Genomic DNA, 22,009 nt, shown 5'->3' with positions numbered 1-22,009 from the left:
GAGTTTGTGTCGAACCTACATAATGCCCTATACGGTGCTATACCGACGCAACTTACGACAGTACTTACAAGCGATGAAGCCGATGCCTCGCATTGCGCACCTGACAGTGAGTCGCATTACTCCCCATCGCACACAATCGCACCACAAGAAGTCCCGGGAATCTATGCATGATATTACTTTTGCTATGTATATAACATACGGTCGTGTGATGCGAACTACGGACTGAAACCGCACGTCGTGGAGCGTGTACAACATGAATAGAATCAGGGTCATGTAAGACATGAATCGTCGAAGTAAGAAACACAAAAGAGTACACGGAGACGCACCGGCGCGCGAGCAACCAGCCAGACCAGTACCGCAGGTGTCGAGAGGGAGGCGGTGATACAGGGGTATACGCGAATTACAACGGATAGAAGGGACGACACCTGAGCCTTAGCCACGGCCAGCCACCAACACGTCGGCAGCCCACGTACTCTATGCAGCGGTGCGGGAGGGGTTGCGCGCAAGGGTCGCGCCCGCACGCTGGGCCTGGATGCTGCTGAAGCGTTGAAGCTCCTCCGGCTTCATCGAGACCTTGGTGCCGAAGCCGACCTTGCGGGCGGCGCGGCGGATGAACGACACACGGTTGGAGTAGAGGGACTCGTGGACGGAAGCCGCGCGAGACTGGGTGCGAGTCATGGGGACACCGGACGACTGGGCGATGGAAGCCTCCGCCATTGCGGCGTTGTGGCGGTTGCGAAGCTTCTTGATGATGGTGGCCTTCATCGCGAACTTGATCCAGTCGAGAGGGACGAACCAGATGATGTCCTGCAAACGCATGGGTTAGAGAATGGTGAGGGCCATGTTAACATGATCGGAAACGTACCCAAACCCAAACGATACCGACCCAACCACCGGAGATTCCGTGGATGTCAGTGAAGCCCCAGTCGGCGTACACAGCGATGATCGTCGACACGAGCTGCGCGATGCAGAACGCCACAAACAGTGCAACAGACGGCCTCTCCATGAAGAAGAAGCTGTGCGAACGTGTGACGAAGATGAGGGCCTGCGAGATGATGGCGACCTGGAGGTAGACAATCGAGTGAAGGACACGGTCGTTGTGGTTCGTCGCCTGCGTGAGCCCATTCTCGAACGTGACGCCGAATTTGTTGTAGAAGAACTCTGTCTTGATGCAAATAGCGACGAGGGCGATCGTGGACGCAGTGAGGTAGATACCGTAAGCGACGGCGTACGAGAAGATCTCGGCCAAGTCCCAGCTGTCAGGTGTGCTCGAGGGCAGAACACGGTCGACCGACAGAGTCATGATGGTACCGTCGTTGAGCAGGGCGATGATCAGGACCATGAACGGCGGGAAGTCGAATTTGAACGCGAAGGCCAGAATAGCGAAGCAGACGACGATACGGATCGTGACGGCGCAGGCGTAGATCGAGTAGTTGCGCATACGCTGGAAGATGACGCGCGATCCCCGGATGGCGTGCACGATGGTGGAAAGACCAGGCTCCGTCAAGACGATGTCGGCAGCGCCACGGGCAGCGTCGGTAGCGCCCTCGACGGCGATACCAACGTTAGCACGGGAGAGGGCGGGGGCGTCGTTCGCACCGTCACCAGTCATGGCAACCAAGTGACCAAGACCTTGGAGACGCTTGACGATCTCGTACTTGTGCTCGGGGAAGACGCCAGCGAAACCGTCGGCGTCGAGGATCATCGCGTCAAGCGACGCATGCTTGCCACCGGCCTCGGGACCGTCCTTGAGCACCTTAGCCGGGTACATGTGGTCACCGAGACCGAGACGACGACCGGTCTCCTTCGCGATGGCGAGCTGATCGCCGGTGACCATCTTGACCTTGACGCCGAGAAGCATGGCATCGTCGATCGTCTGCTTGGTGTCCGTACGAGGAGGGTCGAAGATAGGGAGAAGACCAATCAGCTCAAATCCGTTACCCTCACCCTCGAAGTCGTCACCCTCAACCTCCTCGTAAGCGACAGCGAGCGCACGCAGACCACGCGCGGCGAACTCCTCGACGTCAGCCTCGAGCTTGTTCTCCTGCTCCTCGGTTTTGTTACGCGAGCAGAGCTCGATGATGATACCGGTCATACCCTTGGTGACGCGCTTGAGGCGGCCAGTCGACTCCTCACGGTACGTGATCTCCGTACGCTTGTCGACAGGGTTGAAGGGCTTGAAGTCGAGCAGCTTGATACCAGAGCGCGCGCGAGTGGTGTCGGTGAGAGCGCCGACGACGCAAGAGTCGATAGCATCCTGGTTCTCGGTACGCGAAGCGTACGCGGCGAGAAGAATGACGTCCTCAGCGGAGAAGGGACCGTAAGTGCGGATAGTCTCGCGGTCGATGGTGAGCTTGTTCGTCGTGAGCGTACCGGTCTTGTCAGAGCACAGGATGGTGACGGCGGCAAGTTCCTCAATGGCAGTGATACGAGTGACGATAGCCTTGTACTTCGCGAGCTGCTGGGCGCCGACAGCCAGGGTGACGGACAACACAGTGGGCATGGCGATGGGGATACCGCCGATCAGGAGCACCAGGATGTCGTTGAGGCCACGACGGTAGTTGTAGCGGAAGCCGGCGTACAAGCAGAAGATCTCGGCGATGACGAAGATACCAATGGAGATCAGGCAGAAGGAGCCGATCTGCGCAAGAATCTTCTGCAAGTGACCGGTGGTGTCGTCGTCCTGACCGACGAGCGACGCGGCGCGACCGAAGAATGTGTTAGGACCGGTGGAGATGACGACACCTTCAGCCTCTCCCTGCTTGCAAGTCGAACCACTACACGCATACAATCAGTGTCCAATCAAATCGAAAACCAAACGAGACTCGAAACGTACGAGAAACACTGATCGCCAACCTTCTTGCTCTGAGGCAATGACTCGCCAGTGAGCGCAGCCTGGTCGATCGACACGTTGATGGACTCGGTCAGACGGCAGTCGGCGGGAACGATGTCACCGATCTTGAACGAAATCATGTCGCCAGGGACGAGATCCGCAGAATCGATCTCCTTCCATGAGCCAGCGCGCTTGACCTTGGCCTTGGGAGCGAGGGAGTCCATCAGCGCCTTGACGGCGTTACCAGCGTTGCGCTCTTCGTAGAAACCAATACCGGAGTTGATGAGCAGAAGGAGGATGATACCGACGAAGTCTTCCCAATCTGGCGGCTGGTGCTCGCCGTTCGAGAGAACAATAGCGACAAGCGCGGCACCCTCCATGACCCACGATAGCGGGTTCCACATGAACGACAAGAACTAATCACTGTGTAAGGATTGAAAAGGATGAGATAGAGGAGGAGGACGGACCTGGAGAAAAGCGTTCTGCTCCTCAGATTCGAGCCTGTTCGGGCCGAACAGCTCGAGACGACGAAGAACCTCCTCGTCAGACAAGCCATTGTCGTCGCACTGGAGGAGTCTGAAGACATCCTCCACGACGATGGTCTCGAGGTCGACCTTTTCCTTGTCATAAAGGTCTTCCGCGCGCAGTTGGATTTGCGACATGTCCACCTTGGCGTCTACGCAGACGCGTAAGGTCAAACTTCAACACACGACGCGTCAAATAGAGTGCACTTACGCGTAGCCTTCTCCTGCTCATGTCCAAAATCCTTGTACTCTCGCTTCCTCTTTTCAGGCTCCTCGGCAGGGATCTCGGGTTGGTTGGTATCCTTGACCGGCTCGGTCGAGCCGGCCTCCTTCTCAGTGGGGGACGACATGAGGAAGGGCAGATGGGAGGGCGGACGAGTAGGGAAAACCCCAACGATGTCGAGCGAGTTCGCTAGGGCGAAAACGAAGCGGCGAACGACACGGCTGGTGAGCGGATGGATGGGAGGGAGGACAGAGCGCCAGCCTCCCCCGCCGGCGGCTTATATTGGTTCGACCGACGGCCATATCACGCTGTCAACACGCCCAAACACCGTCAGCCACCCCCGTCATCCAGCGGACCCAAACGCGTGCCGTCCCGCGTGCCGAGCGCCCCATCGGGCTCCTTTTCGCGCAGATCTGCCCGGCGCGCGGCACATTTCGCCAGGATCCTGGCCGATCGGCGCGTGCGCGGATTCTGCTGGGCTGCGAGTCGCTGCAGCTCCTGCGAGCCTCTCTGCCGCTCGTGGCCCGGAAGTCGACGGATCTTCGTCCGCATGCCCTCGCTCCGCAACGGTCGGGAGGAGGGCTGCCGCGTTCAGGGGTCCTCCTGCCCTCGCCGCTCCTTCTCGTGGAAGGACGCGTCGGACGACCTCGGTGCGTTTCATCCTCCAGCGGTCGCGCACAGTATCGCACCCATCAATCCACCGAGGAACACCCATCGGGCACGGACGAGCACTCCCCAGCTGCACACCGCTGCTCATCTGCCAAATTCGCCCTCGCCACCAATCAATGCCCCGTCAGTCACATAAGTCGTCGTGTACGTTGTCCTGCAGAGCGAGGCTGTAACCGGGCATCTACTCCTGCTGGCCTCCCCGTCCAATCCCTCTCCTGCCATCATGATCCCAGCCGCGCCTCGGCGGCCCCAATGATCATCAGCCACTCGCTTTCGGTCGACCCATCCGACTCAGGCCCATCCTGATGGGAATTGTGCCAATTATGACTGAGGCGCCCGGGCGATATGCTTCAATGACGGTGGACGACAGATAGGTACGCCCGCACTGCACTTGCGTTCTCATGTCGGCCTTCCGCGCAGTGGGCACTGAGCGGCGCCGCCCTGTGGCTCTCCTCCCGTCTTTCGCGCAAGTATGACCCGTCCGCACCCGTTTGCGACCGTACACCCGCTGCCATCCAGCGGCGTGCACAGCACCGGCGACGTCCTCTTGCACCCTAGCGCTCCTCGACGGCCCTCGTCCGAACAGCCGCCGCGCACACACGCTCGCTTTGCAGCACCGCCAACACATGGTGATATCATTTTTACGAAGCGCCTGCTTCCTCGCTTCAGCAATGAATTGATGCCGGTATGATGCTCTACGTCGATGCTTGTTACGTCTAGACTCCAGCCTGACTTTTCTGACCTCTCCGAAGAGTGGCCCCACTTCCTCGTACCTCGCTTGCCAGGGCCACGCCAGGAATTCCACGTATGTATATTCCCCACCGTTAATAACTTGCGCTCGAGGAACTCTCCCACTCCCGAGCGCACCGCACGCCATCGACTCATCACACGACCCCGTGAACCTGCACGACTCCAGCCAAGACCACAAGAACGCTTCCGCCTAACACAGACATACATTGGCAGCACATCTTGGACGTCGCCAACACTGCTTCTCGCTGCGCAAGAACTCTACTCGCCCTCTTGTCCCCGTCCTTCGCGCCTTGGCCGCAACCACGGAACCACCTCCCACCGTCCCCCGCACCCCATTGGCCGCGCGCACCCACCCAATCGCACGCCCGGTAAATTTCGCATTTCTTTCCCTTTTCGTCCGCGCATCCGAATCTGGCGTGCCGCGGCGGTAATCGGCATCAGATCGGACATCGCTGGGCTATTTTTAGGTCGGCGTGCCGGACTAAGGTTCTGGACCATGGACGCGCGAGACTGAAGCGGCGCGCCGTTCTGCCGCCGTGCGAGGCTCTCTAACGCCGCACGCTCTCCTGCCCGACGGCGACGGCCACAGGTATAATTGTGGAGTGTAGGGCCTCGCTCTCCTGGCGCCGCGGGTCTGTCCATGCTGTGTCTTTGGGTTCTGTGTCGTACAAGCTCGGAGAGGACGGTGAGTGGTGTGTTCGACAACGTTACTGCTTTTCGGAATACAGGTATGGCTGCAGGCGTGCCTCTCACCGCAGCGACCCTTCCAGGCTTTCCCTCAGCCCTTCACCCCGTCACAGATCCCAAAATACGATCGCTGGCGACTGGGGTTGAAATACGGACTGACACTACATTTAGATCGGCGCGCCCGCACGTCGGTCCTGAAATAGGAACGCAAGACATGCCAGGAGCCGACATACATACGGGGGCAGACACAGAGGCACGCGCGCCCGAAGGTGTTCGAAGCAGGCGTCGGGCGAGCCTGGGCTACAAACAACGGGCATACACCGACTCTATCGGGGCGCTCCGAATGGGGAATGGAACGTCCGAATACACAGCAAGTGCACACGTCCACCGCAGGACGCGAACTCGGTCTCGAAGTCATCGTCGAACCACCAGAGACGCGGCGCACGGACACGACACGACCTGGGTCGTGTCAGAGACCACGAATGACGAGGACAATGCCCCTTGGATCACGCCTTGATCACCGTGCACGCTCTACGCGACGCCGGGGGCGGACCCGCGCGCGACTCGCACTCGGGTCCGCTGGCGGCTTGCGATAATTGCTGTCACCAGGTCGATCGCGTGGCGATCTTCGTGCCGTTGTTGGTGATCATTGGGCGGGCAGGAATATGACGTAGGCTTTTCTATCCCTTATCCTCGACTGCTCGATTGACGTTCTGGAGCTTGAGGGCGACTTGGGCTGTTCGAGACGACCGGGACAGGTTCCTAGCCACAGCTACGGAAGATGCTAGCACCAGAAGAGGGACGGACGGGAGGCTGTAGACTGGCCGGAAGGAGACGGTCCTCATCGACATCAATCCATCACGACGGAGGTCTGCATGGAAGACGGGGCGCGGTAAGCTGCAGGCTGTGGACACCAGTGTGGAGGTACGTCCACGTGCTATCCGCGCATTATCAGCACCCTTTGCGTCAGTTCCTGCCTGTTGCCTATCCTCGTACGGAAGCGCAGCTGCGGGTGTAACGTGCGCGGCATCCATGTTCCAAGGCTCCAGGCTGGGAGCGGCCATCAACAACTGGGATGGGCAAAGCTGCGTTCCGAACGCCCATATCCGGAGGTACGCAGCACGGATGCGCAGTACGTTGCCGGCGTCCGTCATAACGTTACTCCCGACGAAACAGGTCTCGCGGATATCATGTAGTGCGGTGGACCGGCCAGTTGCGCAAAGACGGTCTTTATGCTGTACGGAATGCGGTCCGAAGGCTGCCCTGGACTACAGTCATGTACCTCCACTTCGGAAAATCGCCACTCTCGTGAAGGGCACCGCGGCACATACGACATGCGTCGACGATCTGTACCGTGCACGTCTTCAGTAAGTACTTACTTATAGTGTTGGAGAGCCATATACGTACTTCGGAAAGAGAGCGCTCTCGCTGAGTTCCGGAAGCCTGAAAAGTCCACTACGCCAGGTCTTCCGAATCACGACGAGAGTTCTGGAACAGGGTTCGATGTGCAGCATAGGCCGCCCTTGCATCCTTGCACGGCAACGTCATCAGTGTCCGAGCTGAGAAGACGCGACGGTGCGACGATCCTCGTAGATCCTGTTCTATCGCTCAGTCTGCGGCTGAAGAGAGGAGTAGGTTGGCCCGTATGAAGATCGACACCGTCTCTCGCCTCTTTCTCGAGTGTCCATTCGACTTCAGGCCTTCAGGCGTTGCGGTCAGCCGACGCATTAGCCGTCACGGCTGTGGAACATCGTTCACTCGCATTTGCTTCCGCCGGGCCGTCGTCTGCCCGCAAGGCAAGGCACGGTCGCAAGAATAGCGACACAGTCCTGGCCGCGCCGAGAGCCGTCGGTTGTTGGATGGGAGGAGGCCGCGCACCGGCGACTGGAGGGCGCAGCCGCTGTCAAGATCGACGTCGGGCGCCGCGCTGACAGTGACGTCGGTGGCGGACGTTCGCGCGTCTTGGCTTTTCGACCCAAAGCGGCCCTGATCGGGAAGGGCGCGGCGGATCGCGGCGGATCGGGCTCGGCGGGATGCGTGTGGGCGCCTCTCTCCCGGTCCGCGACGTCGTCTTCATTTCTCGTCGTTGACGTCTCTGTCTCTCCGCTCTGCTTATGCCTGTACATGGCTTTGCGACTGACGGCAATGCGCGTGTTCATTTCCGTCTGGTTGGATCGTTCAAGATGGCGACTAGGGCTGTGTGTCGCTTCGGAGGTCGTCCAAGACACTCGCCATCCGGGGTCGTCTTCCCGTCGTGCGTGTGTCTTTCATCCCTCGTGCTGTGTCCTCCGTCCGCACCTAGGCCGAACCGTGGTTTCACGTCCGAGACACCCGCCATTACACAACAGCTCAGATCACATCCCCTTCTCCACACCGCACCGGCCAAGACATCATACTCATCGCCGGACTCATCGTGCAGTCTCTGACCATCCCTTCGTAGGCACCACACCTCTCGCATCTCACGACGGTGCGACTCGCCTCCTACCGAGCGACACCAAGTTTCATGTACCTTCCGAACGGCCGACGAATGCTAAGTTATGCGTGTCTGTGCTGACTGCACACCCTGACCCGACCCGATCGGCACGGCTGCGGCACGATCGTAATAGACGCATTATATGGGCGCGGTACCAGGCCGGTCACGGTAAGCTACTTTGCCAGAGATAGCGCCCCGGTGTGTGGCTTGATGCCCAAGGACACCATAAAGGCGCAATCGTGTGGTTTTGGCGGCGTTTTCGCAGCCGAAATGCCTCAGCTGTGAGGTGAGTTCGCTAGTACCGTGATCCTTGTGTCCTTTATTCAGTTAACCATTACTGCGGTCGTTGCTGTCCAAGCACAGACGCAGGCAATGCCGCGAGTCCAACAGTCTAAGATAACCTTCTGTGCGGACCTACTTCATGCCCGTACTTATCTCGTAACTGGTTGCCGTCCAGGACACGCTTCCTCTGCTCAAGCACTTCCAGGCCAGACGCTGCTCAAGCACTTCCAGGCCAGACGGCTCGTGCCTCGCGATTGCAACGGAGCTTACATTCCAATGGCCGAGTCACAAGCTCCTGCGCCCGGCGAATACAGCTCAGCGTGAGTGTAGAGTTGTGCAGTATCCTACTATCTCCTTGACAGGCTGCCAGGACGCTCCTTCGCACGCTTCTAGGGTCGCTCTGGTGACAGAATAACATTATTTCTTTCGGACCATGAGTCTTGCTACCGGAGTCTCTCCTTTGTTTGTGGGAGTACTGATCGTGGTCTTCGCAACCCGTATCCGAGTCTCAGCGGGTGTGTATGGGTGTGTTGCTGCGGAGCAAGAGCGGTGTTTCACGGCCAACGCGGCGCATGGTGAGTCCGGCTTTCCACGCAAGTACAACAGTGCAACGTTGACCAGGAACCGGGACATCGCACTCTCCGCACGCCTTGAACGGACGGTCCGGTTGGTTTCTCAGGGTACGGCGGCCAAGCCAGAAGCGTCTCCGAGTCAAGTTCGTGCCATCTCATGCACATGTGCGAGTGTCGGGCTGAACGTCCAGTCCTTTCGCACAAAAGATTGGCGGAGCTGTGCTGTTGCCCTGCGAATGCGAAGGTCCGCTACTGTATCGCGTCCGGGGCACTGGATGAGGTTGAGCCGAGTTCATGGAGTCGTGTGAACACCGATTTGCGGCGCTGAGGAAGATGCGTGTCTGGTCGTACGAGCAGCAACCGCTCCCAGCGGCGTCGACAGCTGCTGTACCCAGTTTCCAGACCACAGTAGCTGATCCACGTGACGTTCATCTCATCATCCACCGACCCGCCCGCTGCCCGCACGGCGCAATGGATACGTCCACTTACACTCGGCCTCCGAGTCTGGGTGGCAGGATGATCGGATCCGAGGACGGTAAGCACTCATCTATCTTCTGTCGCCGTATTTCGACTTTGACGACCGGAGGCTTTACCCAGCGTCCCGAGCTACCGAGCTGTCGCCCAGACGACCTGCCCGTCTCCAGAGCGGAAATGCGACCGACAGCTACGTGGCAACGTAGCTGACACGACGTCGAAGATAGGATTCCCACCTTCGTCACGGAGGGCTATGTGTCCTTGATCTCCGCCCAGGCCAGTCGGTAGCACCACTGAAGTCGAACTGTCGAGTGCTGCATCAGCATCAACAGAGCGAGTTGCTCAAGAGTTGGCGTCTGTCGGGACCGGATGGATCGTTTGACAGCTAATTCCATTCATCATTTGTCGATGTCCGGGGCTGGTTTCTCAAGATGCCCAGTGTTCTGTTGACCGCTCGTCAACGGAGGTGTGGCTGACCATGGACGTGAGAAGGGTACGCCTGGCTGTCAAAGTAAATGCGCCATGTCTGATCGTGATCCCAGGAGTCAGCCCACGAAATGGCCCATCGCGTCCGACTACATGGTACGCTCTGATCAATATTCGTGCCAAACGTGCCCGTTGATCTTAACAGAGCGACGCGACGCCAAATCGCACCGCTTACATCTAAATCGACTCGTCACCAGTTTGCCAGCCCGACCGGTCAAGCTTCAAGGCGTATGTTTGCTATGTGCATACGTTCTCGCCTCGTCGAGACATCGGGGCATCTTCGGTTCGATGCTTGACATGGAGTACGTGCCGTGGGAGTCCGAATAGCTGTCATCCTGTCAGTACGTAGACGCATTGCTCTGGAACTGGTACATGGTTGAACTCCTTCAGGTTCCAGTAGCAGACGTGCATATAGCTGTCTCAGAACAGAGGATACGAGACACACCGAACGTGCGTCTCGACGTTGAATAATGACCACCCTTCCGCGCTTTGACCATGGTACGTAGCCGTCAAACTGCACCGTCCCTCCTACCATTTGATCGAATCAATACACGCACCTTCTGCAGCCGCCTGAGATGCCTCCTAACGCTCGTCTTCAACTAGTGCAGCGTCCATGACTTTTGATGCCGTCAGTCTCCGCCCTAGCCGTCAGCGCGTCAGCGCTCGACAGGGCCATTGCTGAGGTATAAAACCGAGGCCGCGCAAAGAATACCCCAGAGCTAAAAAAAAATCGCCTCTACAAGACCCAAGATGCAGTTGTCCCAGCTCGTCGCCGGCCTCAGCGCCATCGCTGCGTTTACCGCCTCGACAGTGTACGCAAACCCTGTGGCTGGTAAGGCTTCCGCACACAGAGCTCATCCTTCGTACTCACGCGTCGACGACTATGTAGATCCTTTGCCTGGCAAGTCTAGTCTGCGGTAGCGAAGCTCTCCATAACTAAAGCTTCTGCAGCTCCGACTTGCAGCTCCGCTAACTACGGGTTCGAAGGAGACGTGGCCGACACCTAGTTGTTTCGCGCTGGCCAGTGCCATATCAATCCTGTAATCCCAGTGTCATGAACGTGATGGGTGCTGTTGAGAAGACAATGTTGAGTAGCGGATCGTAGCCCTCGTATTCCACCAGGTCACGATCAGTTTCGCTTCCGATAGGTCCCCGAAACCCCGGTCCCAGTGAACATGTCTCTGTCATGTAAGTACACGCAAGGCGATTGTACCTGTCCAGGCTTCCGGGTCTCAGAAAATCGACAGGCATCTATGTATCGAGTCCGCCGATGGCAGACGTTGACCGAGTTGGGTCAAAGGGTGGTTCATGGACGTGGCCCGTCTACTGACTCCATTCGCAGCTTCACAGCGCTGCGCGGTATCTAGCAGTGCTGCTGTGACTTGGCCCTTTCAATCGTATCGTAAGCCAACAGGTTCAGTGTCCAAATACTACTACGAGTTGGACATGCGCAGTGACGGGTAGAGACGAGAGGAAAAGAAGGAGGAGTAGAGGGTGTCTCTATGTCTTATAGTACATAGGGTGTACCCAGGTGAAGCGTTTGATTGTACCGCGGTCAGACCACGGCCGGAGCAACCTCTGAAACATGGCCTCGAGCTCCTGACTGAAGGTTTCGGCCTCAGCCTGAGTCATCATGCCCATCACCCGCCCCATGTCCACCTTCACCTTGACATCCTTCAGCGCATTGAAGTGCGGCTGGCTCATGGTCTTGTGCAGGGCCCGTAAATCGACGCGTGCGGGGCTGGCAGCAAGGTAACTGGTCCAAACAAAGGTCTCGATCTCGAGGTGCTCGAGCTGGTGGCTTCGGACAGTGGAGAGAAGGCCGTGTAACTGGCTCGCTAGCCTGTTAATGTTATGCCCCTGATCTTCTGTCACTACGAGTTGGGCACTGTACCGAGCGAGACGGAGAACCAAGGATCGCAAGGCGGTATTATGCTCTAGGTCGCCGTGGAGATCTACATTGTGCGTGTGCGTCAGCGGTGGAGTCAAATGAACAAGCAAGAGGGAATCTTAACAGTCAGTCTCTAATCGAGTCAAGGAAGACCCAGCGGTTTTGAGGAGTGCGCTAACGCTTTCCCACAAGGATTCTTCATTGACCCAGACGGTCAGATCCTCGAGGGAGATGCAGAGGCCCGACTGCGCTATCCAGTCGATGAGTTTGGAGTTCTGCGAGCGCTCCTTGATACAAAGATAGCGCAGATGTATGTCATGTGGTGAGCGAAAGGATGTAGTCACCATAGGGCTGACAGTCTCATGTGGAACGATGCGAATCTTTTTCAGTGTGAGTGTTGTAAGTAGGGGGAAGGTATATATGATCCGCCGAAGCTGGGAAAGCTTCAGCGAACACCAGGACAGTTCCAGTGACTTGACGGACGAGAACTGCGATAGGGCAAGGTAAAATGTCGCGTGCACGTCACCACGCAGCCCTTTGAATGCAAGATGTTGCACTCTAGACATTGCGTGGCCAAGGGCAGGGGGTACTGCATGAAGAAAGCGAGGTTTTCCGCCACCGAGATCCATGACGATAAAATCATCCCAGCGATCATCGTCTGCGAGTCGCAGCTCGCGCGTGGTTGCGAGCCACTGCTTGACGTGCGGAGACGCGCGACACAGCTTGAACAACATGTCGAAGCGTTTGCGTGTGTCTATTTTGACGGTGTAGTAGAGGTTGCGTATGGCACGAGGATACCATGCCTTGCGGACTTGCGCCGCTGCAAGCAACGTGGACGCGTCGTCCATTTCATCGATGATGTCCTCGAAGACCTCGAACGGAAAGCGATCAGCAGAGGACAATAACAAGCTGCTCTGCACAGAGGCAGGTCGTCTCGAGGAGGAGGAGGAGTCGCTCCCGGATCGTCTATCGGGACCCGATTCGTCGTCGCAAGTCTGCCCATCTGCACGCCATTGCGCGATTTGTGTGGGTGCCATGTCGTCAACGGGAGGGGAAAAACGCTATGAGAATGCATGAGTGGGGTTTGCCCCAACATACGGAACTAGGAGGGTACCAACGGTAGACGGGTGATCGGGCGCGGTCATGATCATGTCCTCCATGGTGGCAATACGGTGCGCGATCGCGGGCGATGAGCCAGCACAAGGGGCTAGGGACCCTCGAGCACGCACCAAGGCCGTGTATTATATGGCGAGGAGGGGCTGTGTTCGATATCTCTTCGATAAACCACACGCTGACTGCCGAGTTACTATGCCTCTTTGAATCCCCTTATCGTCCGAGAGGGCCGAGCTCTATGTTGACAGAAGGTTAGCACGCTGCTGACGCTCGTCAAGACGCCGCAATGACCCCGGTAAGTATGACTGTGTGACTTTGCATCATGTCGATTGTGGTCAGCCTGCGACGAAGTGAGCGAGATCCTCCTATTTGGTCCTGCCTGGATTCAATGCCGGCTCGACACATGGTTGAGTGGCATACGTATTGTGACTGTGGGTGTCTGTGCCTATCATAGGGCGGCATATCGCAATCATTGAACACGAACGGAAGACACAAGCCAGGGATACTGGTATTACAGACACGCCTACTTACATCTTCCGCAGCAGCTTCTCACGTTAGTACTAGTACGGCCTCTCAGAGCTTCGCAGACGGCTTCCCTGAGGCGTTCTTCACTGCATGTCCCGCATTCCTGCAAACGTCGTGAGTAAGAACATGCAGAATGTCCCGGAAGGTGCCAGGAGGCACTCACTGCAGTACATGACCATCACGCATCGGAGTGTGACCTTTGCCGAGGGCCTTCGTGAACTCTTCCCCAACGTTCAGATGCGCCTGAACGAGGTGCAGCGGTGTGATCGCGAGCCACTGCTTGAGGGAGAACTCCTCAAACCTATGCGAACCCATGTTCAAGAAATCCGCAAAGTCAAGACCGTTGAGATAACGAACGCAGACTCACTTGGGCGACTTGAAGATCTCGAGCATCTCGATGGGGTATCCGATGCTCTCGATGTAGTGCCTGCAGTCGCGTGGGACGATAATGACGTCGCCCGCGACGAAGTTGCCGTTAACTTCGTCTTCCCGCTCAGGAACATCGACCACTGTATGCGGCATCCCATCAGCAATGCGAGCCTCCGGAGCAGCTCGACCACCAAGTTGGAACGCACCTCGTCCGCATACGGGTGTCAGTGAATTTTTTTCGCGCAGCGCGCCGGTGTTGATGACGACGTGCGCCGCGCTGATGGTCGTTACCGGGAAGTTTGTGCTGTCCACGACGCGCACCTCGCCGCCGGGGACTTTCGTCGGCTCTTGCGCGAGCATCTTGTGCGTGAGCCTGCGGCGAGTCGGGGTCGGGCCAGACTGCGTCCCGTCCGCGGTGCTTTTCTTGGAGAAGATTGAGCGGAAGATGAACTGCTCGCGCGCGGGGAGGTGCTCGAGCGTGGACTTGGGCACCTTGAAGTTCTTGCGGAGGATGTCGCGCGGCGTGTGCGCCAACCAGTCTGTGAGCTGGAAGGCTTTGTACTCGGATGATTTTCCGTCGCCGTTGAAGATCTGCAGAGTCAGGCGGTCAGTACAAGGGTGCTCGGAGGCGAACGAAGCAAAGCGACACACCAGCAGGAACTCGCAGCTGACTTCTAGGCCCTGCAGCGAATGCGGGACGCCTTGCGGGAAGGACCGCAAGTCGCTCTTCCCGACGTCCTCCTCGAAGTACAGCCCTCCATTAGTAGTCGATGCCCGTGATCCTCACATGGCCCTGCAGGATGTACGCCCACTCCGAGTCGTTGTACATTGCCAGTACTATATAGCTCGCAATAGCAAGGTCCTGACCGGCGGAGAGCCGTTGCTCGTTGGACATGTGGATGTGGATGGCAGAATCCAAGAAGGTCGCGCTCTGCACTAATATGCGCGGGCCGCTCAAGCTACCAAGCCTGCCGCCGCCGCTGCAGTCAAGATCGATGTTGGGCGCGCGGCGTTCACGTCGGTGGCGGACTTTCCAGTCGCGCGCGCGCGCTTGGCTTTTTGACTCAAAGTGACCCTGGGGAAGGGCGCTAGGGTCTTCGCGGTTAGTATTGTGATTATGCGATAGTAGGAGTCGGATAGGGTAATTTAGGAATAGGTAGTAGGGGTATGTTGGGTTTGGAGGTAGTACCTAGTGAACGCTGTCACACATCGAACACGTCTAGATGTCGTGACTAAATGAAATACCCTCCTCCTCCTCCTCCTCCTCCTCGTCGCGGCGGATCGGGCGCGGCGGGATTCGTGTGGGCAACGTTCACCCAGAGCGCGACAGTACTGTTACTGTACATACTTCGTCTGCATTTCTCGTCATTGACTACGAGACTCTCTCCACTCTATGATTGTGGCTTTGCGACTGGCGAAAATGCGCATGTTCATTTTAATTCTGGTCTGGATCATGATTCAGAATGGTGACTCAGGCTAAGGTTGTGTGTTGCTTCGAAGGTCGTCCAGGACACTCGCCATCCGGAGTCGTACGTCCTCCTTTCGTGCTGTGTCCTCCGCCAGCTTCGAGGCAGAACCTTAGATTCACGTCTGGAGCAGCCGTCATGAAAGATTTAGCAGTTCAGACCACATCTCCGTCTCCGCACAAGAGCATCCGACTCATCGCCGGTGTCGTCGTGCACTCTCTAGCAGCCGGTTTGTCAGCTCGACCGGTCAAGCTTCAAGGCGTGTGTAGTATGTGCACACGTTCTCGCCTCGCCTCGACATTGGTACATACTTGGTTCGATGCTTGACATGAACTATCTGACGTGGGGTCCGAACGGCTGTCATCCTGTACGTAGACGCATTGCTCTGGTTTTGGTACAAGGTCGAATTAAGCCATTCGGGTGCCAGTACAGGCTACTAGCTGTCTCAATACAGAGGCACAAGACACCGAACGTTCATCGTGACACTGAATAATGGTTGCCCTACCGCGACTTGACCATGGTACGTGGCCGTCAACTTGCACCCCGCCTTTTACCATCTGATCGAATCAATACACACATCCTCTGCAGCCGCCTGAGATACCTTGTAATGCTCGTCTGCTAGTAGTCAGCATCCATGATTTTCGATGCTGTTAGTGTCCGTCCTCACCGTCAGCGCTCAGCAGCACTATTGCCGAGGCATAGTAAAACGAGGTCGCACGAAGGACATCGCAGAGTCAACACAGAGTCACCTCCACAAGACCCAAGGTACAATTGTTCCAGTCGCTGGCCTCGTCGCCATCGCCGCTTTTACGGCCTCGATAGCGAAAGCAAATACCGTGGATGGTAAGGCTTCCGCACACAGAGTTCATCCTTCGTCTCGACCACTGTGCAGATCCTTTACCCGGCAAGTCCGGTCTGCGATAGCGAAGCTCTCCCTAAGTAAACATTCTGTAGCTCTGACTTGCTGCTCCGCTAACTACGGTTTCGAAGGAGACGTGGCAGAAGGCTAGTCGCTTCGCACCGGCCAGTGCTATAGCAATGTTTTTTATGTCCTGAACGCTCGGTGATGCATGCTGTTGCGAAGCCAATGTTGAGAAGCGGATCATAGCGCCCGAACAGGTCCGGGACGACCAGTCTCGAGGCTCCTACTCCGGAATCTCGGTCTTAGTGAACGTATCTGTCATATACGCGTCTTCGCGCCCGCGGTCGCTCTGTGCGAGACACTCATGTATCTCGTGCTGATAGCGTTCAGCGACCAGTGGCAGTAGGCGCTATGCCGGTGTAGGGCAGCCATTGCCGAGAAATCATATCGCAGCACCATACTCAGGCGGAACATCACCAAATCGGCGAGACGTTATGAAGCACGACGTTCGAGGTACGTAAGGCGATTGTAACTGTCCAGGCTTCCGGGTCTCAGAAATTCGACAGGCATCTATCGAGTCCGCCGATGGCCGATGCGTTGATCTAATTGTGTCAACAGGTGGTTTTGGACGTGGCCTGTCTACTGACTGCCTTTGCAGCCTCACAGCGCCGCGCTATATCCAGAATGCTGCTTTGAATTGGCGCCTCGTAAGCTAACAGTTCGGTTTCCAAATGCAATACAGCGTCCCTACGAGTCACCCGTCGGAGCAAGGGAGCATGTCTCGAGAACCATGAGACACAAGCGGCTAGCAGTGAGGAGGTGAGACATCTGCCTATTCACGCAAAGCAGCTCGCTCACGTCTACACTATATCGGTCCCCGGGTGAAGTGCTTGATTATACCGCGGTCAGACCACGGCTGGAGAACCTCCCGAAACATGGCCTCGAACTTCTGACGGACATCCTCGGCCTGAGCTTTGCTGGTGCTGTGGCAAGCCTGCGAAACCCGCAGGCACATCTTCACGCTGACATCTTTCAGCGCGTTGAAGTGCGGCTGGCTCATGGTCTCGTGCAGGGCCCGTAAATCGACGCGCTCGAGGGTGGGTGCAGAGAGGTGGTCCATGTGAAATCCAGGGAGGATCTCGATGTGCTCGAGCTGGTGGCTTCGGACAGTGGAGAGGATATCGTGGGACCTGCGCGCTACTATGTTCATCGCATCCCCCTGATCTTGCGCTTTGAGATCGAGACCATAGAAATCGAGAACCAAGGATCGCAAGGCGGTATTATGCACTAGGTCGCAAATGAAATCTACATTGTGCATCTGCGTCAGCGGCAAAATCGAATGAGCGAGGAAAGCGGTGTCTTAACAGTCAGTCCGTAATCGTGTCAAGAAAGACCCTGCGGTTTTGAGGAGTACGCCAACGCTTGGCTGCGAGAAGTCAGTAGTCCAGAGTGTCAGATCCTCGAGGAAGATGCAGAGGCCTGATTGCGCTATCCAGTCGAGGGATATGGGTGTCCAATGCATATCGACAAGAAGATGGCGTATATGTATGTCAGATGGTGTACCAAAGGATGTAGCCTCCACTTCATAGCTGATAGTCTTGTGTTTAGCAATTCCGTACAGTACGAGTCTTGAAAGCTGGGGGAAGGTATATATGATGCGCCGAAGCTGTGAGAGGTTCAGCGAACACAAGGAAAGTTCCAGTGACTCGACGGACGAGAACTGCGATAGGGCAAGGAAGAATGTCTCGTGCATCATGTCACAACGCAGCCCACAGATTGCAAGACACTGCACTCTGGACAATGCGTGGCCGAGGGCAGGGGGGAATGCATGAAGAAAGTGAGGGTTTTTCCGACCGACAACGTTGGGGGTAGTATCGTCCGTGACTCGCAGCTCGCGGGTGGTTGCGAGCCACTGCTTGACACGCAGAGACGCGCGGCACTGCTTGAACAACATGTCGAAGCGTCTGCGTGTGCTAATTTCGACGGTGTAGTAGAGGTTGCGCATGGCTCGAGGGTACCATGCTGCACAGACCTGCGCCGCTGCAGGCAATGTGTCGTTGTGCATTTGGTCGATGATGTCCTCGAAGATTTCGAGTGGAAAGCGAGTAGCGTCGGGGATCAACAGCAAGCTGCTCTGCACAGAGGCACGTCTTCTCGAGTCGTCGTCGCTCCGTCTATCGGCACCCGATTCGTCGTCGTAAGTCTGCCCATCTGCACCCCGTATCGCGACTGGTGTGGGTGCCATGTCGTCTAAGGGAGGAGACAAACGCTGTTTGAATGCATCAGTCGAGCTTGTGCAACATACAGAACTCAAAAGGTACCAACGCCAGACTGGTGATCGCGCACATTGCCATCCCGGAGGACGATCACGTCCGATCGTGGGCGATGAGCTAGCATGAGTGAGAACGCAAGTAGCTAGGGGGGCTCGAGCACGCACCAAGGCCGTGTATAAGGCTAGGAGGGGAGCACTGTGTCCGAGATCTCTTCGATAAACCGCACGCTGACTGTCGAGTCACGCTGCCAGCCAACGCTCAGGCTGGTCAAGACGCTGCACTAACAACCGGTCTTCTGGATCCTCCCATTTGGTGCTGCCCGGATCCAACGCCGACCCGATACGTGATTGAGTGGCATGCGTATTGTGGCTGTGACTGCCTGTGCCTATGATAGGGTGGTCATATCGCAATCACTGACCGCAAGGCGGCCAGGGATACTAGTATTACAGAATTGCCTATGTCTTCTTCAGTATCTTCTCACGTCGCGGCCTCTCAGAACTTCGCAGAAGGCTTCCCTGAGGCGTTCTTCGCTGCATGTCCCATGTCCCTGCAAACGATATCAGTGAAAACATGCAGAATGTCCTGGAAGACGGGCGACACTCACTGTGTACATGACCATCACGAATCGGAGTGTGGCCTTTGTCGAGCGCCTTCGTGAACGCTTTTTCGACATTCAAGTGCGCTTGAATGAGGTGCGGCGATGCGACCGCGAGCCACCGGTCGGGCGAAAACTCGTCAAACCTATGTTCCAGAAGTCCGACAAGTCAAGACTGTTGAGATAACGAACGCAGACTCACTTGGGCGACTTGAAGATCTCGAGCATCGCGATGGGCCCGTATCCGATGCTCTCGATGTGGTGCCCGCAGTATGCGGCATCCCGTCAGCAATCCGAGCCTTCCTTCGGAGCAGCTCGACCACCAAGTTGAAACGCATCTCATCCGCACACGGGTGCCAGTGCATCTCGCGCAGCGCGCCAGTGTTAATGACGACGTGCGCCACGCTGATGACCGTTACCGGGAGGTCCGTGCTGTCCGCGACGCGCACCTCGCTGCCAGGCACTTCGGTCGGCTCTTTCACGAGCACCTTGTGCGTGAGCCTGCGGCGAGTCGGGGTCGGGCCGGACTGCGTCCCGTCTGCGGTGCTTTTCTCGGAGAAGATCGAGCGGAGGATGAACTTCCCGCGCGTGGGGAGGTGCTCGAGCGTGGACTCGGGAACCTTGAAGTTCTTAGGGAGGATGTCGCGCGGCGTGTTGGCCTACCAGTCTCACCAGTCTAACCAATCTGTGAGCTGGAGGGCTTTGTACTCGGAGGACTCGCCGTCGTCGAAGATCTGCGGAGTCGAGAGGTCAGTACGAGAGTGCTCAGAAGCAAACGATGCAAGGCAACACACCAGAACAAACTCACAGCCTCCCTCTAGGCCCTGCAGCGAGCTTGCGGGACGCCTTGTGGGAGAAACCACATGTCAACCTTCTCGACGTCCTCCTCGAAGTATAGCCCTCCTGGAGATATGCGATGCCCGTGATCCTCATACGGCCCTGCGGGATGTACGCCCACTCCGAGTCGTTGCGCCAGTACTTACTAGCTCGCAACAGCGAAGTCCTGGCCGAGAGCCGTCGTTTCTTGGATATCTGGACATTGGATGGCAGAACTCAAAGGGGTCGCGCTCCGCGCTATGCGTGGGCGACTCAAGGGTGCCGCTGTCAAGATCGGTGTCGGGGGCGCGGCGCTGGCGTCGGTGGCGGACGTTGGTGCGACGTGCGCTTGACTTTTCGACCCAAAGTTGCCCTGATCGGGAAGCGCGCTGGGATCTTGGATGCTGATCCCGGCGGATCGGGCTCGGCGGGTTATGATCAGGTCTCTGTACAGTACTTACCGCACCGCGGCGTCCCTATGTATCATGTTGTCGATATGAAGACTGAGTACTGATACTTGAACCCAGAGTGAGTGTTGGCGGCAAGCGTACATGGGAGGCATACCGCCGGGATGAACTTCACTGGCGACATTGCGCACAAGCTCATTCATTGCCGTTTATTGCTCGCTGCTGTGGAATATATCTGCTCCATGCAGCGCTGTCCATGGAGATACTGCTCATTCTGAGTCAAGTCTACGCTCATTTCGAAGGCATAAGCCTTACCACGACATAAAGGCATATGTATCAAGTTCGAGACCAGTAGACATTGGCTTCCTGAACCCAGAGTCAGTGCGTCCACGCCTTTCGAAAACATCATGCCAAGACAGACCGTAACCGAAACAAACTAGCGTCCTCCGAGTGAGCGACATTCCAAAGCGTGCGAGGTGGCCAATCTACAGTGAACTCTCCGCCGTCTGGCGCGTCGAGAACCGGGTCCCGAGCTGGGAACCGACGGTCACACGTATCTCAACGCTGCTTCCTCTGTGGCTTCCGTGAGACGCACTCCCTACTCCTGCAGATTTCAGGAGACTCACCATTATATTTCAGCGTCTGACAGAACTCGGGGGACTGAAGGTAGCGATGTATGCCCTCTCCCATCACGTTGGAGATTGGCTTCAAGACACGGGAGGCGCCATCGCGTTCGATCCGTCCCCAGCTGAGTTTTGAATATATCAAACCACGGTTTGTACTGAATGGGGGAGTGTAGAGTTGGTCGTATAGCAGGGAGAAGAATCAGACGGTATGGCGGATATGTACGCTTTCTCTATCTGCCGCAGCACAGCCAACCATTCGCTTCGTGATAGACGGAGGTTGGTGGCGTAAGATACAGCCTCGACTCGCATGCCAAGGAGGTGTGAGGAAGCCAGCGTAGCTGGCATGTTGTCCTACAATGATTCCATTATCACTGACAGCGCGCAGTGCTAGGGTTGTGACTCACCATCCATTGTGTTGCGTTTCTGTTGTCTCCACCAATCTTCAAAATCAAGTACCGTACCCTCGACACTCCCAATGAAACTATGCGGGTGAAGGGAATGCATGGCCCAACTTCGCAATCTTGCAAATGCATCCGTAAGACAACCGCAGTTGAAACTCTCTCCGCCACTTTATCCGAGGGGGCTTCGGGCATCAGCCAGAAATCCAGGAGCGAATTGCTCACAGAAGCAGGAATGCGGTCTGCAATACCCGCCTCGACCGACAGATGCTCTAACTGTAGGTTGTGCTGCCATGAAATCTCGTTGCTTGGGAGCTGGCACATTCGCACCGCCAACTGCCGAACGTTCGGAAACACATTCAACTTGAGTAGGGGGTAGATGGCGCAGTCCAGCAATGTGAGAGCGTGGAGGCATAGATGAGGCTTGCTGTCCTCCATCCGGCGATCTTGTGGTAGATTGAAGCCCACGAGGGTAAGTGTCCTGGCATTGTCGAGAATGGCTGCCCGGAGGGCACGTAGCATTTAGTGACCCTCGAGTCCCCTAATGGCAGTTAGTTGTATGGTCCCCGGTCTGCTAATCATTCTGCACAAGATATCGATGGTTACTGTGCCAACGTAGACCAGATGGAGCTTTGAGAGATTTGGCAGGACTACCAAACACTCTCCGATCTGTGGATCCCGTTGCAAGGCTTCCT

General features: G+C 56.9%; 4 protein-coding genes across 4 annotated transcripts; all 4 read right to left on the bottom strand.

Annotated features, from left to right (window-relative positions):
- Positions 1-152: 152 nt before the first annotated feature.
- On the bottom strand, positions 153-3,823 carry B0H18DRAFT_934532 (plasma-membrane proton-e). Its single transcript, XM_048041776.1, has 5 exons — positions 3,569-3,823; positions 3,301-3,509; positions 2,837-3,249; positions 866-2,777; positions 153-807 (listed from the first exon to the last, which is right to left on the bottom strand). The coding sequence occupies exons 1-5, from the start codon at positions 3,705-3,707 to the stop codon at positions 475-477; spliced, it is 3,006 nt and encodes a 1,001-aa protein (XP_047892282.1). The 5' UTR covers positions 3,708-3,823; the 3' UTR covers positions 153-474.
- A 7,641-nt stretch (positions 3,824-11,464) lies between these two features.
- Positions 11,465-13,103, bottom strand: B0H18DRAFT_1212005 (uncharacterized protein). The gene is made up of 3 exons (XM_048036452.1): positions 12,983-13,103; positions 11,989-12,925; positions 11,465-11,928 (listed from the first exon to the last, which is right to left on the bottom strand). Exons 1-3 carry the CDS (start codon positions 13,022-13,024, stop codon positions 11,474-11,476), a joined length of 1,434 nt encoding a protein of 477 aa, XP_047892281.1. The 5' UTR covers positions 13,025-13,103; the 3' UTR covers positions 11,465-11,473.
- A 251-nt stretch (positions 13,104-13,354) lies between these two features.
- On the bottom strand, positions 13,355-14,766 carry B0H18DRAFT_1212004 (RmlC-like cupin domain-containing protein; the record flags this gene model as incomplete). The annotated part of the gene is made up of 6 exons (XM_048036451.1): positions 13,355-13,605; positions 13,666-13,803; positions 13,870-14,011; positions 14,078-14,462; positions 14,523-14,612; positions 14,659-14,766. 6 exons carry the CDS (start codon positions 14,764-14,766, stop codon positions 13,551-13,553), a joined length of 918 nt encoding a protein of 305 aa, XP_047892280.1. The 3' UTR covers positions 13,355-13,550.
- A 1,972-nt stretch (positions 14,767-16,738) lies between these two features.
- B0H18DRAFT_1105134 (uncharacterized protein) lies at positions 16,739-20,474 on the bottom strand (the record flags this gene model as incomplete). Its single annotated transcript, XM_048032638.1, has 15 exons — positions 16,739-17,004; positions 17,058-17,486; positions 17,763-17,835; positions 18,058-18,468; positions 18,546-18,589; positions 18,637-18,653; positions 18,758-18,857; positions 18,936-19,019; positions 19,077-19,213; positions 19,270-19,317; positions 19,419-19,696; positions 19,731-19,743; positions 19,876-20,099; positions 20,345-20,359; positions 20,448-20,474. 14 exons carry the CDS (start codon positions 20,472-20,474, stop codon positions 17,065-17,067), a joined length of 1,893 nt encoding a protein of 630 aa, XP_047892279.1. The 3' UTR covers positions 16,739-17,004; positions 17,058-17,064.
- Between the last annotated feature and the right edge of the window lie 1,535 nt (positions 20,475-22,009).

Source organism: Fomitopsis serialis (assembly GCF_022376445.1).
Source record: "Fomitopsis serialis strain Sig1Antser10 chromosome Unknown B0H18scaffold_43, whole genome shotgun sequence".
NCBI lineage: Eukaryota > Fungi > Basidiomycota > Agaricomycetes > Polyporales > Fomitopsidaceae > Fomitopsis > Fomitopsis serialis.
The sequence above is the reverse complement of the archived record's forward strand: the minus strand, read 5'-3'. Positions and strand labels throughout refer to the sequence as shown.

What these genes read in the sequence shown, in the direction of transcription:
- B0H18DRAFT_1212005 (XM_048036452.1), bottom strand. Translation starts at nt 13,024, where the DNA reads ATGGAGGACATGATCATGACCGCGCCCGATCACCCGTCTACC. An exon ending in CGCCCGATCACCCGTCTACC is followed by an intron (nt 12,926 to 12,982) that starts GTTGGTACCCTC and finishes GCATTCTCATAG; the next exon opens with CGTTTTTCCCCTCCCGTTGA. An exon ending in GACTCGATTAGAGACTGACT is followed by an intron (nt 11,929 to 11,988) that starts GTTAAGATTCCC and finishes CGCACAATGTAG; the next exon opens with ATCTCCACGGCGACCTAGAG.
- B0H18DRAFT_934532 (XM_048041776.1), bottom strand. Translation starts at nt 3,707, where the DNA reads ATGTCGTCCCCCACTGAGAAGGAGGCCGGCTCGACCGAGCCGGTCAAG. An exon ending in TGAGCAGGAGAAGGCTACGC is followed by an intron (nt 3,510 to 3,568) that starts GTAAGTGCACTC and finishes GCGTCTGCGTAG; the next exon opens with ACGCCAAGGTGGACATGTCG. An exon ending in AGCAGAACGCTTTTCTCCAG is followed by an intron (nt 3,250 to 3,300) that starts GTCCGTCCTCCT and finishes CACAGTGATTAG; the next exon opens with TTCTTGTCGTTCATGTGGAA.